Genomic DNA, 17,531 nt, shown 5'->3' with positions numbered 1-17,531 from the left:
ACAATCGTCACCAAGTACAGGAGGGACAGATCCACCCGCTAGGGTTTCATTCATGAGCTATCAGAGGCAAGTTTTATTGCTGATGCTATCAATGGTGATTGTTCAGCACTGCAGAATATCCCTCAGATTCTCTCCCTGAAGCCATGTCTATTTTCCATACTTTAGGATTGCAATTTTATATATTTTAGTGGCAGAAGCACTGTGCACCCTTAAGAGCTGCTGGAGAAGCAGAAACTGCAAGCAAAACATTTTCTGCTTTCATGGTTCCTTGCTGGGAAGTGTTTACCTGTTGATTTCTGCCAGACAAAGTTATTAAGAACACAAAGCCTTGGATAACGTTTCTGCCAAAGCCTTAGGGTTACCAGCTTTCTGAGCCTTTAACAACAGTATAATCTGCAGAATCAGCTTTCTCCATGCTCTGGAAAGTTGAAGTCAATTCGAAGTCCAAGCAGTTGCTGATTGATTCCCCCCCCCCCTTTTTCTGGCCAGTTATTGGCAACCCTATGAGAACCTCAATCCTATTCAATAGTTTCCTTGTTACTCCACTCCTAGGCTTAACTGAAAATAATAATAATAATAATAATAATAATAATAATAATAATAATAATAATAATAATTTATTTATACCCCGCCCTCCCCAGCCAAGGCCGGGCTCAGAGCGGCTTACAAGCAATAATAAAAACAAGATGAATGATTACAACTTAAAAACAAAAATAAAATACAACATTAAAATAATGGAACATTAAAATATTAAAATGTAGCCTCATCGCAGGAGGAGAAGGAAAAGAAAAAAGAAAGAGAGGGAGGGAGGGAATCAAATTGGCTCCAAGCCAAAGGCCAGGCGGAACAACTCTGTCTTACAGGCCCTGCAGAAAGAAATCAGATCCTGCAGGGCCCTGGTCTCATGAGGCAGAGCGTTCCACCAGGCCGGAGCCAGAGTTGAAAAGACCCTGGCTCTGGTTGAAGCCAATCTAACTTCCTTAGGGCCTGGAATCACTAGGGTGTTGTTATTTATGGACCTTGAGGCTCTCTGTGGGGCATACCAGGAGAGGCGGTCCCGTAGGTACGAGGGTCCTAGGCCGTGAAGGGCTTTAAAGGTCAAAAGCAGCACCTTAAATCTGACCCTGTACTCCACCGAGAGCCAGTGCAACTTGAAAAGCACTGGGTGAATATGCTCCCATGGCAGAGACCCTGTGAGGAGCCTTGCTGCAGCATTCTGTACCCGCTGGAGTTTCTGGGACAGCTTCAAGGGCAGCCCCGCGTAGAGCGAATTACAGTAGTCAAGCCTGGAGCATGGATCACTGTGGCCAGGTCAGGGCGGGAAAATGACAGATACGGTATATTGTTTAGAAGACCAATTGGCTGTTAAGTGAGCTTATGTCTATAATGTAGATAAACTCAGAGTTTGTACTCAATATATATGGAAAAAGCCAAAAGATTATAAACAGTCTAGAATTAGCATGGTTGCAAACCCTACAACTGCAGCTTATCTTGAATGACCCTATAATTAAACTTCAAACTTGCAGATCGCATATATGGTACAAATAAATAGTGAAAACAGTAACTTATAAGTGCCAAGGAGTGAAGTCACAAATTTATTCCGTATTGCTGGGGAATTAGATGGGAATTACTGGACTGAGACAGATCTGCGAGACTGACATAAATCACAGATACTAGCGCAGGATTGAAAAATAAGTTAGAAAGAGGGTGCCTCTGGGAAGGAGTCAAAAGGCCAGTGGGCCAGCGAAAGACACTGTCTTGCGGGCAGAAGAGGCGACGGTCAAGGAAGAAAAGAGATGGTTTGAGGACAATGGAGGAAGCCAGGGTCCAGAAGGAAGACACTAAGAGGATAATCAAGGAAGCCAGCAAGCCAGGAAGAGGATCCTGCTGCAGACAGCTAAGGACAGTGGGCTAGGAAGAGAGTCCTGCCCCGTGGCAGGGAAAGAGAACAAAGGACCAGAAATGGAGGCAGTGAATCAGGCCAGTAGGCCTGGAAAAGCGATGCTATGGACAGCCAAGAGGCTAGTGCAGCAGGAAGAGCTTCTATCTGGGGAGCATGTCAGAGGCCATTGACCAGAATGAGGGTCAAGGAGTCCAGCAGGCTAGGAAAAGAGGTACAATGGGAACAATCGAGGCCAGTGGTCCAGTGAAAGAACCACTATGGAGACAGAGGCTACTGGGCTTGAAAGAGGATCAAGAAGGGCAGAGAAGGAATTGTTGATCATTGCTGATCATGTCAGACCAACATCCTTCCTTCTCTGCCACACCCAGTGACCCCGACTGCTGAGCCAAGGAAAGATGAATGCATCATAATAGAAAAATATCTGGGGAGATTATATTTGCCATAGTTTATAGGTTTGTATATTTGAGAGAGAGGTGATGGTATCACAGCCTGTCTACACTACCTTTCCTCCTTACAACAATCTCCAAGGCAGCTGCCAGGAAGCATGATAATTTTTTTTAAGGCAATGGTGAGTGTGAAAGCTCTGGAGGGATGAGAGTGGGAAATGTCCACACCTCGACCCTTATTAATTACTGCTGCTACTAATGGTTGTTGTTTAATGGTTGTTCCCTACTTCTAATCTTTGAAGGTTCTGTGGTAACCATAGAGGAAAATAACAAAAACTGCTGCTCTTTCAAGGTTCCATGTGTTACCATGATCACCATAGGGGGAAACAGCCCCTCGCCTGGAAGTGTGCTACCTAGCAACTGGGCCAGGTGACACTAGACGTTTAGGTCCCCATGTGACGAGAAATTTCCCTATCTGCTCTGCTAAATAGTCTGTTGCCCCTGATTCTTCCCACCAGCAGGGCTGACCACTGAAGGTGGAAATCATCCACTCCCTAAGCTGTAGATATTCTGCTACCAACACAAATTAGGGTGTTTATTATTATTCCATTTCCATCAATTTCACAACACCAATACCACATTTTCCCAACCCAACCCCCCTTTGAAAAGCATCTTTTACTGAATACAAGGTAATATCTCATCAGGAAATAATAGAGGATAAGGCTTCAACTAGGGTGCCCAGCTGAAACCAAGAAGACTGGGTTCCTGTACTTTGAATAGTGAAGTTCCCTTTTCTATACAATTATTTTGAGTTTCGCATAGGGTCGCCAATAACTGGCCAGAAAGGGGGGGGGGGAGGAATCCCTCAGCAACTACATGGACTTCAAATTGACTTCAACTTTTCGGATCATGGAGATAGCTAATTCTGCAGATCATGTTGTTGTTGTTTAGTCGTTTAGTTGTGTCCAACTCTTCGTGACCCCATGGACCAGAGCACAGGCACTCCTATCTTTCACTGCTTCCCGCAGTTTGGTCAAACTCATGTTAGTAGCTTCAAGAACACTGTCCAACCATTTCGTCCTCTGTCGTCCCCTTCTCCTTGTGTCCTCCATCTTTCCCAACATCAGGGTCTTTTCCAGGGAGTCTTCTCTTCTCATGAGGTGGCCAAAGTATTGGAGCCTCAGCTTCAGGATCTGTCCTTCCAATGAGCACTCAGGGCTGATTTCCTTCAGAATGGATAGGTTTGATCTTCTTGCAGTCCATGGGATCTGCAGATCATACTATTGTTAAAGGTTCAGAAAGCTGGTAACCCTAAGGCTTTGGCAGAAACGTTATCCAAGGCCCCCATCATTTTTAATAGTAGCGTAGAAGACATTTCAGTATATGGTTGTTTTCTCATTGGTGCCTGAGTGAGGGGAACAACTGCACTAGCTAAACTTCACTGTTTGACTCCCTCCTTGCCTTAAGGATAAAATACAAAAACCACTTTGTTAAGACTTTCAGTTGAAAGTACTGTTGACATGATCTGCTGCTGCTGACGACGACCTTAAATGATTCTGTTCTGGAGCCTTTCTTTTTACGTGAGATTGTTTTAATAGTAAGGTTATATTGTGTTTATTGTGGCAAGCCACTTTAAGCACTAGAACAGGCAGGATAGAAATTATGATTATACACAATTATGAAGAAATATAGAAGCCTGGTCCTTTATTACATCTGAGTATCCTAACACATGCACATATGCTCATGAAAATGCTTGCATCCTGTCCTATGTCTAGAGTTACCACATGTAAAGGAGAACCAGGACCCTGATTCTTTCAACAGTTGGGGCTTCTTTTTTTCAAAGTGTTGTATTTTCATTCCTAAGTGATAATCTATACCTGTGAGCATCCCCTCTTATATACAGCAATTTTAAGGTACAGGAGTCTTACCCATCTTTACATCTGGCTACCCTTTGTACATGCATTAACACACACATTTAGCAAATCTACAGCCAAATGCCACCTCTGATGTCCACATCCAAACAACACACAAATTCCAGCCTGCACCCTCTAGATCCACCAGTATTTTATGACAGGGTGCAGAACCTGGACCCCAGAGCCACACATAGCTGTTGCCTGCAGGGAGAGAGAAGATGGGGGCAAAGGGGGATAAGCTGAAGGAGGAAGTGGGGAAAAGCTCTACAAGTGATCAGACCTATAGGAAGAGCAATCTGTCCCTCCCTGGACAGATCACTGAGAGGGCTGAAAAAGGGGGAGAGAAAGAAAGAAAGAAAGAAAGAAAGAAAGAAAGAAAGAAAGAAAGAAAGAAAGAAAGAAAGAAAGAAAGAAAGAAAGAAAGAAAGAAAGAAAGGGAGACAAGGGGGTGTCAGAAAGGGAAATAGAAAAGGAATAAGCTTGCTCAATTTTGGCTCTGACCACACTAAGCATCTGCACATTCCCTGGGGGAATGTTGCTGACATCAGCATAAAAAGTTTTACCAATCTGTATTCCTAATTTGGGGCATCTCTCAAGCTACCTGTACCGCGGCCAGTTAAAGTCCCTCTTGTTGGGCCCTGCTGAGGCGTTTCGATACTGAGGAAGAAAGCCGGACCTTCACAGTGGTTGCTCCAACATACTGGTCAAGTTTACAGGAAGAAATCCAGTTGTGTCCCTCCCTCTCTCTTGACATGCGGGGGGGGGGAGGGGGGAGGGATGCAATGCACATATTTTGGGGGTGATTTTTAGATATAGGCATTCTAATTCCCCCCAAGTCCTTGTTTTTGTTTTAGCTGTGAAATTCCATCTCACTTTTTATCACTGTTGTTAACTGCCTCAAGTTTGAGAGAGGTGGCACACTTTTTATTTATTTAAACAAAGCAGTTCATAGAGTGTCACTTCTGTGGGTTCATATGTTTAGGGTCTATCTAGGCTATACAGTTCTATGGAGCTAGGAGGCTTCCGCTATGGAAGCGGCATCAATTAGAGACCCTTGTTCAGTCCTGGGAGCCAGGCATTGAGACATCATCATCTGTGTGGTAACAGCTGGCTGGTCTTTTGTGGCCTTTCAGGTGGATTAGTCCCCATAGCAATCAGAGGCCAGACAGGTAACTTGATGTTCAGGGAGGGGGCGGGAGAAGCTGTGCTCAGGATATCAGCAGGTCTGTTTCCTTTCACACTGTGTACCAAGGGCAAGTGTGTGTGTGTGTGTGTGTGTGTGTGTGTGTGTTTGTGTGTGTATCCCCAGTGTCCAAATACAGAGAAACATTAAGCTGATGCTCTTCCTTTCAGAGGTCCCTTCAGAGCCTTCCTCTCAAAAGATCCTTCTCCTAAAGACATCTGGGGAGTGGGTAAGAGCATGAGCTTTGAACTGGATGCCCCTCAGAGCAAACAGCTCAGCTCAGTCAAGAACTCAGTGGGTGCCTTCGGTGAACTACTATCCTCCTCAAGCTATATAATATATGGCTAATCATATTGGCCTACCTTACAGGGGCATCATTAATGATGTACTGTATGTGTGCTTTGGGCTTTCTAGAAAAGCACTACATACATATTTTTATTCTTTATACTGTAACACACCTACAAAATTTGGAAGTAAAATCTCTTGCAGCAATTGACTGAACAGAGTGACAAAGGCAGTTTTCATGCACGATCAAGCAACTTGTCCAATAAGAGGTTACTGGGAACTGGACAATAGTTGTTCAGTACCTCTGTATCCAGGGAATCCCTCTTGGGAAGGCAATGGACCATTGCCTCCTTAAAGACCAGTGGCACCTTCTCCCTCCTGCGACTCACCCATGTGGGCTCACCCAGCAACACCCTTTCATCTGCCTTTTGTAAGCCATGATGGGCAAGGGTCAAAAGGACACTTAGTCAATCTCCTTCAAGCAGCTTGTCTGCATTCTCAGACTGCAAGAATTGAACTTGATCCAAGGTAACCTGACCAGATGATGCTGGTCATGATCATTCCATCAACTCAAGGAACAAACCAATCAGCTAAACAGTATCTTCACTCAGGGAGGGAAGAGGGCATCAGTTTGGCTGGGTACAAGGAGAACTGGGTGTGAAGCAGACTGAAGCCGACCAGAAAGCTGAGAAGCAAGGTCTTCCCAAGAAATCTGGTCGTGTGGGCGGGCACATCCAGGTGTCCCTCCCTTAACATCATGTCCCTTCCAAATACTGGTGTTGCACATATGTAGAATCATAGAATCATAGAGCTGGAAGAGACCACAAGGGCCATCGAGTCCAATTCCCTGCCAAGCAGGAAACACCATCAGAGCACTCCTGACATATGGTTGTCAAGCCTCTGCTTAAAGGCCTCCAAAGAAGGAGACTCCACCACGCTCCTTGGCAGCAAATTCCACTGTCGAACAGCTCTTACTGTCAGGAAGTTCTTCCTAATGTTTAGGTGGAATCTTCTTTCTTGTAGTTTGGATCCATTGCTCCATGTCCACTTCTCTGGAGCAGCAGAAAACAACCTTTCTCCCTCCTCTATGTGACATCCTTTTATATATTTGAACATGGCTATCATATCACCCCTTAAGCTCCTCTTCTCCAGGCTAAACATGCCCAGCTCCCTTACCCTTTCCTCATAAGGCATCGTTTCCAGGCCTTTGAGCATTTTGGTTGTCCTCCTCTGGACACGTTCCAGTTTGTCAGTGTCCTTCTGACATATGTCCATATCTTGCTGTGATAGTGCCCTTTTATTTATTTATTTTTCACATTGGATTTCCTCGCCACCTCTATACAGCCAAAGTTAGTGTTATGACTTGAAGGGTTCGCATCTTGGAAGAACATCTAACATTAAGGGGCTTAGGATGGGAAAGCCTGTGAGATGACGGCAGGAAAGGTGTGGATAGGCAGAGGTATTTTGGAAACTAGAGGTAAGGCTGCCACCTTTGTATGGTGTGGCTTATGTCCCTTTAATAGCTGCAATATGATGGAAAAGCTCCTAAAGATGCAAAGACCTGCCTAGATCTGGAAATCTAAAGGGAGTAGTGAGGTCCAAAGGGGCACTATAGAGGTAACAGACTGAAGATGGGGACTCTCCACAAGAGGTCCCGGAGCTCGCTGCCCTCTTGGGATTTTCAGATCAGGCAACCTGTGAGGAGGATGAGGCAATGAGCGATCAGAAACTTGCAAGTGAGTGCATGAGAAAGAGGCAACTGGCCATTCCTAAGATTAAGGTTCAATAACATTTGTGCTGGAGTGAAGGAGTGTCAGAAAAAACCAGAGTGCCCTGTCCAGAATGCTGGCAGTACTGCCTGTTGGTCCACAGTACCCAAAGTGATAAATAGCAGGTGGTGTACTTGCGTTTGGAATGGATTCAGTGGCCTGGACATCTCCTAGCTCTTACTGAAGGAGATGCTTTTCCTGCCACCTTGGCACCTGGCTGTATTGGGGTAAATGACAGGCTGCCTGCCCTATTTGCATTTCCTTCCTAAGGCAGCAAGATGATTTGTTAGTGAAATCAGATGGCAGAAGCAGGGAGAGAGTGTGAGTTGGGGGAAGAGGGAGAAGAGAGGCAGTGGGAGCTATTCCTGATCTAATCAGCCAGACCTGGTAAATAAACCCAGCTGTATCTGTGCCTGCAGCAGGAAATGGTCCTCGGAGCAAACAGTGCACCAGGCAACGGGTGGCAAGATAAACAGGGGTTGGTGCTGCTTCCATCTGCTCCAGGGAGGGGGGGGGGGAAATGTGGCTGCAGCAAAACTGTCTCCCTAGTACTGGACAGTCACACACATGGGGGGACCAGGAATCCACACCGAGGGACCTGCTGCAGTCTGTTAAATCTATGCAATTGCTCACCTGCCTTCCTATTATTCCACCTAGAGGGGCTGAAAATAAGGGAAGGTGATGTGATGCCCCACGCTTTGGAAATCTGCAGAAGAACCAGCAGACTCGGCTTGACACTATTTACTCAATCATACACTTAACAAGTGGTAGGATTTATTATTGCCTTGGTTCCTTATTCAACATTTACCTAATTTGTGGATGTAATTGTGTGACTGGTTTTGGGGTTGGTCCCATGATGTGAAAGTAAGTGATTTCATTGGTTCAGTCACTTTTAATGAAGTCAAATAGAAGGTTTGGTTACTCAGCGATTTACCGTAGCTCAACAAACTAATTATACTCTGGTCTGTTATAACAAACGAATCAAAGATAATGATGCCAAGTTCTTTGTAGGTACTCTAGAGATGTATTAACTGAAATGATTGCTCACATTTAATTCACCAACTAGATCAGCCAAACTTTCTAGACACAAACCACAGACATTCTTTCCACCAATACCACAGTAGGGTAACTGGATGCAACGTTGTTCTTTCAACAGAAGAATAGAATAACTTGTTTCGGGAGGTGCAATTTTTCTTATTCTTACATGGCAAGCTACTTGGCCTTGGCTTGGGTGCCAAGGACACAGGAAATGACAACTGAACTCTACAGAATAGAGACACTTTTCCTTTGGAAGTTTCAAGGCTGGTCATTGGGGAGGGGTGGGGCCATTTGGAGTAATTAAACCATTGCTTCCTGTGGCATTTGGGCATCCCAAGCCAGTAAAGGACATTGAGGGAAGTAATAGAGAAACCACTTGCAAGTAGACCAGCCAATCAATATTGAGGTCCAAATTATCCTGAAAACCTTGCAGGGAAGGGATATTTACTGACCATACCTGCTGGGTACAACGAAAGAGATGATCTGTTTTAGTGCTGCATAGAATGGACCTGACAGATCAAATTAACTTATGCAGCAGCAGGAGAAGGCCTTGAGCTAACAATAGGAGGCAGCAACTTCAACACAGGAAACAAAATAGCCCCCCTTCTCCTTCTCTTGCTTGTAGTATGGCTAGCAGATTAGTTAGGAACCCCTAGAGACAGCACCAGTTGTTGAGGATAGAACAGCTGGCAGAAGGGCATGAGATGCAATTGTTCCAAGGCATGAAGGAGCTGAATCACCTTTGGATGCTGGGGGGCATATTGCTGCCTTCTCTTTCCCCTTGATGCAAAGTTAAACAGCACAATTGTTGAGACTCATCCCCACTTTCCTTATGGGGGCAGCTGTGGTCTTCTCATCTAATCCTTCATCTTCCTAGCGTAGGGGAGGTTCAACTCACCCAAGCCATTCCTAACACATTGATGATCCATAAACAACTTAGGGGTCAAAGTATAGAATGACAATGAAAGTATAAAAATGGTGGGGCCACAAAACACATCACATCAGAATGCATGGCTTCAATCTGACATTTGTAACTATTTATTTATTAAATTTGTATACAGCCAGCGACCGTTTTAGGCTCATCTCATATGTGTGCGACTGCAAACGCATGCATTGTGCCAAACCTGGAAGCGACCTGAAAACATCACAAAAACGTCACAAAAGGAGGCAGAATGGGGCAGGGTTGGAATGAGGTGTTTACAGGCTTTCAATGAGTGTTCCGATTATACACAAGTATGCAAACACGTGTATAATCGGAATACTGCCCTTCATCTGAAGATCTCAGGATGGTTCACAGCATAAAAATACAAGATAAAAACACAAGATACATAGAGCCATAGAATTGTAGATTTGGAAAAGGTCCCAATGGTCATCTAGTCCAACCCATATTTTGGAGGAGACGAATGCATAATGGCACACAAACCCTGCCACAAAAAAGAGGGGAGTGAAGATCTACATCAGGAAAAAGGGGGAAATAAAGATTAACACTGATCATAACGGAGTTGGAGACCAGTCGAGGGAGATCTGCTGTGTAGGCAGCATGGGGGAGGGGCTGCCAAGGAGGTTGCATATCTGGCCTCCAAGGAGCATGTTGCAGCTGCCGCTGGCACTATTGCCGTACTGGTGAGTGAAGCATTCCTTGGAGGCCAGATTTGCAGCCCATATGGATCCTTCCAGGTGAGGCGGTTGCCTCATCTGACTCATGGGCCTGGATCTCAGAAATGCTGAAGTCACATGGGTCACCTTACACATCTAAGAGGTACTAAGTTGCCCTCAGTATCCTCAGAGAAGCAACTTCACTGAGGTTTGCCATGTATTTATTTTACATATGCACCCCACTCATCTTTATAAATGTGAAGTGCCTAATTTAATATGTAAGAATATTTAAGGGAAATCAGTTAATTAGCCGGTTAAAAGCCAAAATGTAACCGAAGGGGGAAAATACTGACTAGCGTGATAACTGTGAGCCTAAGATCACAGCTTCTCTATGACCCCATCAAACTACACACACATCATAACTGGTCTCTTATGAAAGCACCTAATATGCACAAAGTTCTGTACAAATATAGAACAATAGGTCTCTGTCCACAGAGTCACAGTCTTCAGAAGACCTGAGAGAAAAGGAGAGGGGAGTTGGAAGGGTGAAAAACAGATCAATAATACATCTAAACCATGGGTAGGCAAACTAAGGCCTGGGGCCCAGATCCGGCCCCATCACCTTCTAAATCTGGCCCGCGGAATTTGTTCATCCCCCCCCAAAAAAATATATAGTCCGGCCCCCCACGAGGTCTGAGGGACAGTGGACCAGCCCCCTGCAGAAAAAGTTTGCTGACGCCTGATCTACCAATACAGAACTGTAATAATGCATAGAACAGGCTTCCTCAACCTCGGCCCTCCAGATGTTTTTGGCCTACAAATCCCATGATCCCTAGCTAGCAGGACCAGTGGTCAGGGATGACGGGAACTGTAGTCTCAAAACATCTGGAGGGCCGAGGTTGAGGAAGCCTGGTATAGAACATCAGGAAGGGAAAGCAAGTGGGAAATAGTTTTGATTCATTTCAGTTAGTGAGTCCATTGTCTTTCTCTTTTGCAGTTCCCTGAACAATCCCTGCCCTTCTGCACCCCCTTGTGGGCCAGGGTGGGATTCTCAACAACCACAACTGAGTGCTGGATTTTCGTGGAAGGATTTCTGCAAGTACAGAATCGGCTGGGAGGCCACTGAAGCAGGTGTGGCTACCACAGAGGTTACTCTGAAATACAAATGGACAGCCCTTCATTGTTGTGCAAGGCAAGTACTGTATCATCACTGTGGCTGGAACGCAACCCCACAAGGCTGTGCACACATTATGGTTCCATGTATACTATACTTTTAAAGCACAATCTTTTCCTCAAAGAATTCTGGGAGCTGTAGTTTGCTAAGGGTGATTGAAAATGGTAACTGTGCACTACAGTTCCCAGAATTCTTAAAGTTAAATAACATGCTTTTGTGGCATTTACCTATTAGTTGTTGACATATGCCTCCAGCTTACTTTCGTTGTGGATTCTTGCTTATTATCTACTTCTTTGGAGACTTTTCCTACAGCTGTTACCCCATCTAGGTACAACAGGGGCTGGGGGACCTGTAACCCACCAGCTGTTGGACTGCAGCTCCCATCAGCCGCAGCCAGCACACCCAATGGTCAGGGAGGATGTGAACTGTAATCCACCAACACCTGGAAGATCGCAGGTTCCCCACCCCTGTGGTATAGCAATCAAAGGGTAAAATGTAAAGGGTGCCAAAGCAGAAATGTGCATTCTTATCGCTTTGGTGTGGCAAGCCCACACCATACATTTACAGCATATCCAAAACACATTTAAAGCACATGATCCCCCCTGCAAAGGAACTTGGGAACTGTAGTTTGTTCAGGGTGCTCCCCATTGTAGCTCTGAGAAGGAAACTACAGTCAAGAGGGGGAATCTGAGTCACAAAACCTGGAGCTAATTTGAGGGCTTTTGAATCACCCCAGATGTATAGGCTCAGTAAGGTTTCACACTCTGAGGGGCACGATGCCAGGGACAGGAAAGTATGAGGCACTTGGGGCAGAGGGAGGCATTTCTCTAGAGTGCCATCCCTGATGGCGCCAGGGGTAGCTTCTCTGTCCTGTGGAATGGCTGTCAGCCTTTCCTGTGCAATGTCCTGGGAAAGGGCCGTGTTCTTAATCCTCCGGCTGAGCAGAGGCATTGTTCGGAGGGTGAAAGAAAAATGGCACGTCAGGGCCTTTGTCTTTTGTGTCCCTCCGCTGCTAAGCAAACATGCCCAGTGCTTCCCATTGTTAGCCTCAGGAGAGAGGAGAGGCATCTCGCCATGATGGGTAAGAGGAATGGACAGCCCGGGCTGGGGCTGGGCTGCTTCACCTCCCACAGCTGCCACTGCTGACTCAGCACAACCTATTGGTGCTCAGTCATTGGACACTTGGCCAAGCCAGGCTATATAATGCTGCTGGGGTCCCCCAGCCCAGCACCACCACTCTTGCCTCCGTGCACTGCCAGCCAAGTAAGTACCAGCCCCCTGCCTTCCCCAAACAGCCCCAGTGGCCCACCCCCTGTGTCCTGATGTGTGGTATCTTGGTCGGGATGGAAGGACCTATCAGTTTTGGTTCTCCCGGTTTCTCCAGTCTTAAATTTTATACCTCATATTTCTGGAGCAATTTTGTGCTTTATTTCCCTAAATTCTCATAAAAATTCATTTGCATTTTAGCGCGTATTTCTCCTAATAAACATACTTTTGGATGCAGTTTATTAATGAACACATTTTTGCTAGCAATTGCCTGTAATATAATGCATTTTTATGCTATTTTCCCATAACATTCATTTCTATGCACACTTTCCCCAAATACATGCATTTTTGTAAACACTGTTTGCTTTGAGATTTGCATTGCAAAATTGGGATAAGTACAAAATTGAAGGATAATTGCTTTGGAAAATGTGAATTTAAATGTGAATGGAATTGAGTGTCTCCCCCTTCCCTATATCCTTCCCTTGGAGAATCACTGGGGAAAGATTTCTCTGCAAGGACTTCAACTCATAATTTCTGGGTCAACCGACAAAGGGGATGAATTGGGCAGGAAAGGTTCAGCACATGCCTCCAGGGTATGGTTCTGTACTGGTTTCTCTTGCTTTCATGAGTTACTTCAGGGTTCAGGGAAGTTTTTAATGTATGATATTTTAGTGTTTCCTGGTTTCTATGGAAGCCGCCCAGAGTGGCTGGGGGGGCCCAGCCAGATGGGCGGGGTATAAATAATAAATTATTATTATTATTATTATTATTATTACTTGGAGATGTTTGTTCTATCGGCACCTTTCCTGATGCACCTGCTCTTTGCTGGCAGCAAGCTGGATTGTGTTAGTTGATGGGTGTTGTTGTTGAATGACTGGTCCTGCCTTTAGATAGAGGGCTATGTTGAATAGCATTTCAGACCCATCTACCTCTATAATTCTGTATGACCCACAACTGCAACAGGGCTATCCTTTTTTCTTTTGTTCTTTTAAAAGTAACAATTAGAATGCATTGGCAGGAAAGTCAAACACAGCACTGAAGGGTGTGTGTATAAGTAAGTGTGCACTATAAGGTAAGATGGAAGGGGCCAGCAGAAATCTAGTGGCACAATTCTGGCACCAGGCTGTGTGTAATAAAAATGTAAAGGAAGCTTTAAAAAAAAAATAAAAAAATTCCATTGAGGGGAGGGGGGCTGTCACTTGGATTCTGGATTTCCCTTCAGCTCCAGACAACATACTTCATAAACAGACAGGAATACAGCTGGATCATGGGGACTGACAGCCCTACGAGAGCTTGCAGATGTTGACTGAACTATAGGTTAAAGGAAGGTATGAGATTTGGCTCTGTTTAAGAAAAAAGAAAAGACCCAATATATTTGGCTCCCGAGTCAGAAAGTACAGAGTGAGTCTTTGAAAAGAGGCCCCGTGGAACATGTGTACTCTGTATCCACAGGGTCTCTTTTAAAGGACTCACCATGTAAAATATAAAATGAAATAAGGTCCCTTTAATAGGACCTTCAAACCTGCTCCCTGGGGTGAGCTGCATCGCCCTGTCTAATGGTAGAGCTGGGTGTGTAGGCACCCGTTTCCCACTGACTCACTCCACCATCTGCATGAATCCAGCCGCTGGTCAGCAAGGACAGGGGGCTGCTCCATTGTACAAATTAGCCAGGGATAGGTGCTAGTAAAATGAGATGACAAATTGGGGAGGAATAGATGAAAAGGAGCATCATGGACTCTCTTGGCCTGTACAATTCATCACTTAGCCAGATAATCCTCCTCAGAGTTCGGTTACTTTTTCTAGCATTTCAGATGCTACTGTCTGTCTCTTCTCCATGACCCATTCTCTTACCTGTATGGCATGGTGCTTGCTGATGCTACTCCATGATAGCTGCTAACAGGGTGTACTTTGGCTTTTCTGTGGGTAGTGCAGGGGGACACGGCTGACCCCACCCTGCTGCCCTCACCACCAGAAACAAGCATTAAAAACCCACAAACATTGCATTTCTATAGCAGAAGAGCTGCCCATGACCAGCCAGCACATGGAGACCCTGGGTCAATTCAAGATAACCGTCTGGGAGGAAGAAAACTTCCAGGGGAAGCGCTGTGAGTTTCTGATGGAGTGTCCCAGCATCATGGAACGTGGCTTCCGCAAGATCCGCTCCATCAAGGTGGAAAGTGGCCCGTAAGTGCTTCGGTGTCCATTGAGCAATATTTGCAAAGCTGGCTTGAAAAGAGCAGCATGCTTGGAGAATCCACAGATATATATGGCTGATGGGTAGAAGGAGAGAGAGAGAGAGAGAGAGAGAGAGAGAACTCCATAGGGGGCTTCTGCCAGTCTTTCACCCCATAATGTTTCACAGGCAGTTATTGGATGGTTTGAGCAATATTTGATTTTGATTTTTAAATTTTATTGTGAGTTTTAAATTTGAAGCTACCAGCATTCGCGCTCTCTCTCTTCTCATCTTTACAGCTGGGTGGGGTTTGAGTACCCTGAATACCAAGGGCAGCAATTCATCTTGGAGAAAGGAGACTACCCTCGGTGGGAGGCCTGGAGTGGGAACAGTGGCTACAGGACCGAGCACCTGCTCTCCTTCCGGACTATCAAGTGTGCTGTGAGTGTAATAATATATTCTCTTGGCTCTAAAAAAACACCTGAATGGGACCCAATCCCCAATGGAGAAGGGTGCCTCCTGGTCTTGTTCCAGAGAGCACAGAGTAAAAGGAAACACAAAACTATCTGGTGGGGCAAAGGGATCCCCAAATGGTGGTGGAAAACAACAGCAACAACAACACCAACACCATATTTCATTGATCAAGCACCATCTCTCTGAAAAGCACTCTTCTAACCAAAGCTACTTCCAGAACATACCGATTTCATTTGCTGCCTGTAATAAATTAAGTGGAAGCATGACAGAAGAGTCTTCAAGGACAAAGGTGGTTTCAGTGAAATTGCCAGGGGGAGTGACATTAACAAAGCTGAAATGAAATTAACAGGCTATCTGACAAACTGATATCCCACAGATGCACAACAGGTGAAGGTGATTGCTTTTATGAGACAAATGAAGTGCTGTTAATCCAGTAGCAAGCAAGCTTTTGAGTTCTACAGAGCTCTTCATCAGAACTCTTTTGTTGCGGATTTCTGTATAGCTCCTGTCAGTCAAGTAAAACCATGGCACTCTTCCTGTTTTCCACCTTTTTATTTTCGGGGGCTCAGGGCAAATGTAAAATTATGCTCAGTGTTGAATGAGGGCAAGGACTGCAGTAAGAAGGAACAAGGGAGAAAGGGGTTTGGAGAAGCTGCAGAGATCTCATCACCTGCATTATTGGGGAGCCTTAAAGGTAAAAGCCCATTCTCCAGATGGTGACTCAATAACCGGGGAGGGAAGGGACACATATAAACAGTTAACAATATACTCAAGAGGACAGGGCCAAACACGGTTGCAATCCTGCTTATCTTCATGACCTTTCACAAATGAGGGTGGCTATGGGGAAGAAATAGCTTTTATCTCAGACAGGATTGCTAGGTCCAGATGTCGAGAGGGCTCTTGCATCTTCTACAGTGGCTCCCAGTTTGGTTTTCGCCATCTTAGTCCTCCAGTGATGAGACAATATTTCCCTTCTGCTCAAAGCTTCATCAGGGTCTGGGGTCCCACAACCCTAATCTGAACCAATGAAAGGCTCAGATTAGGGTTGCCAGCTTCAAATTTAAAGGGGAAAAATCACTGCTGTAGAACAATTCCCTCCAAGACCTTCCCCTTGCTTTCACTAAAATGAGTGAAATCGAGGAGAATGAAGAATTTAGATCGCTCTCTGCAGAAGTGCTGTGCATTGGGGCTTTTATGGCAGCATCTTTGGGTCAGAAGGCTGAGTCCCTCGGCTAGATCAATAAGAGGCCCATGCTGTTTGACAAACAATACACACCCTGCAAGCCAAGGTGGTAAATAACTCTAAAATGAACCACATGCTTTGGACTCCCTTTTTGTCTAAAAGTGTCCCAATCCATAAGTAGAGTGGACTGAACTAAGGCAAGCCCATGGGGGAAACCAGGTGTTCATTCACTGTACAGTGCTGGGGCAGAAAGGAGAGACATACAGCTCAGTTTGGCACATGGCTTTGGGGCCTTTTCTGCCTCAATGGCAGAAGCAAACTAAATAAATGAATGAATGTGGAGTGGCATATATTAAAAAGCTTCCATAGACAAATGAATAAGTTGGGAGGGGTGCTTTTTTTTTTAGCATTAAAGTCAGAAAGCTGGTCAAGGGTGGGAAAGGTTGGCATTGAAAAGGAAAGGTTTTTTTTGTTTGTTTTTCGCAAGTGTCAGCCAGGCTTTCTGGGACAAATGTATACTACCAGCTCCAAACAGGCTATAGCCAGTATGGCATATCACTCCATCTTGAAGAGCGGTTGCTTCTGTTCCTAACCGGGGTTTAAAATCTCTGCACGTCCTCATCTCTGGGCTTTAATAACAACCAGTCAGATTATGTCCGCGCTTTAATAAAGGGGTGTGAGATATCATCTCGTTTCTGGCTGGCAGGATCACTTGGCGGAGTGCAGCCTGCAGGAATGGGTGATAGGGGAGGGGGGAGGGGGGATGCAGCTGTGCCCAGTTTCAGTTTTAACCCCTTGAGTCCACAGCAGGATAGCGAGAGACTACACATCCTGACCACTTGGAAAGCCGGGAGGGTTTTCTTTGCATAACGGATAGAATCCCAAGCCTTTCTTTGGTGCTTGCTGGGGACTATGTTAACAGACAGACCCATGAAGATGCTTGACAGTCATTCACCAACAGCTGCTTGGCAGCAGCACACACAGTCCCCAAGGATGTCCAAGTAAGGTCCTCCGGGTGTTACTGGTCTCTTAACTCCCATCATCCCTGACCACTGGCTATGCAGGCTGGGAATTATAGGAGTTTGAGTTCAACAATGTCTGGAGGTCCCGACTTCTGATCTAGGAAAACCAGAGGCAATGGATTATAAAACTCCTTTGCATGCGCTCTCTCTGTGTGTGTGCACATGC

The 17,531-nt window shown here is 45.4% G+C and overlaps 1 protein-coding gene across 6 annotated transcripts in view; it reads left to right on the top strand.

Annotated features, from left to right (window-relative positions):
* Nucleotides 1-17,531, top strand: part of CRYBA2 (crystallin beta A2) — a 30,269-nt gene that overhangs the window by 10,930 nt on the left and 1,808 nt on the right. The window contains exons 1-5 of one of the 6 annotated variants that reach the window (XM_081924154.1): nucleotides 5,541-5,614; nucleotides 8,097-8,206; nucleotides 11,071-11,265; nucleotides 14,529-14,697; nucleotides 14,986-15,127. In XM_081924154.1, the coding sequence (XP_081780280.1) occupies nucleotides 14,540-14,697; nucleotides 14,986-15,127 (300 nt within the window). In that variant the 5' untranslated portion in view covers nucleotides 5,541-5,614; nucleotides 8,097-8,206; nucleotides 11,071-11,265; nucleotides 14,529-14,539. Of the gene's footprint in view, nucleotides 1-5,540; nucleotides 5,615-8,096; nucleotides 8,207-11,070; nucleotides 11,266-12,489; nucleotides 12,511-13,735; nucleotides 13,842-14,525; nucleotides 14,698-14,985; nucleotides 15,128-17,531 lie in introns of those variants that run through there. The other 5 variants (XM_081924153.1, XM_081924156.1, XM_081924158.1 and 2 more) reach the window with 5 other exon arrangements.

This window comes from Podarcis melisellensis (assembly GCF_964234715.1).
Source record: "Podarcis melisellensis genome assembly, chromosome: 1".
Lineage (NCBI taxonomy): Eukaryota > Metazoa > Chordata > Lepidosauria > Squamata > Lacertidae > Podarcis > Podarcis melisellensis.
This window is presented reverse-complemented; position numbering and strand designations above follow the sequence as displayed.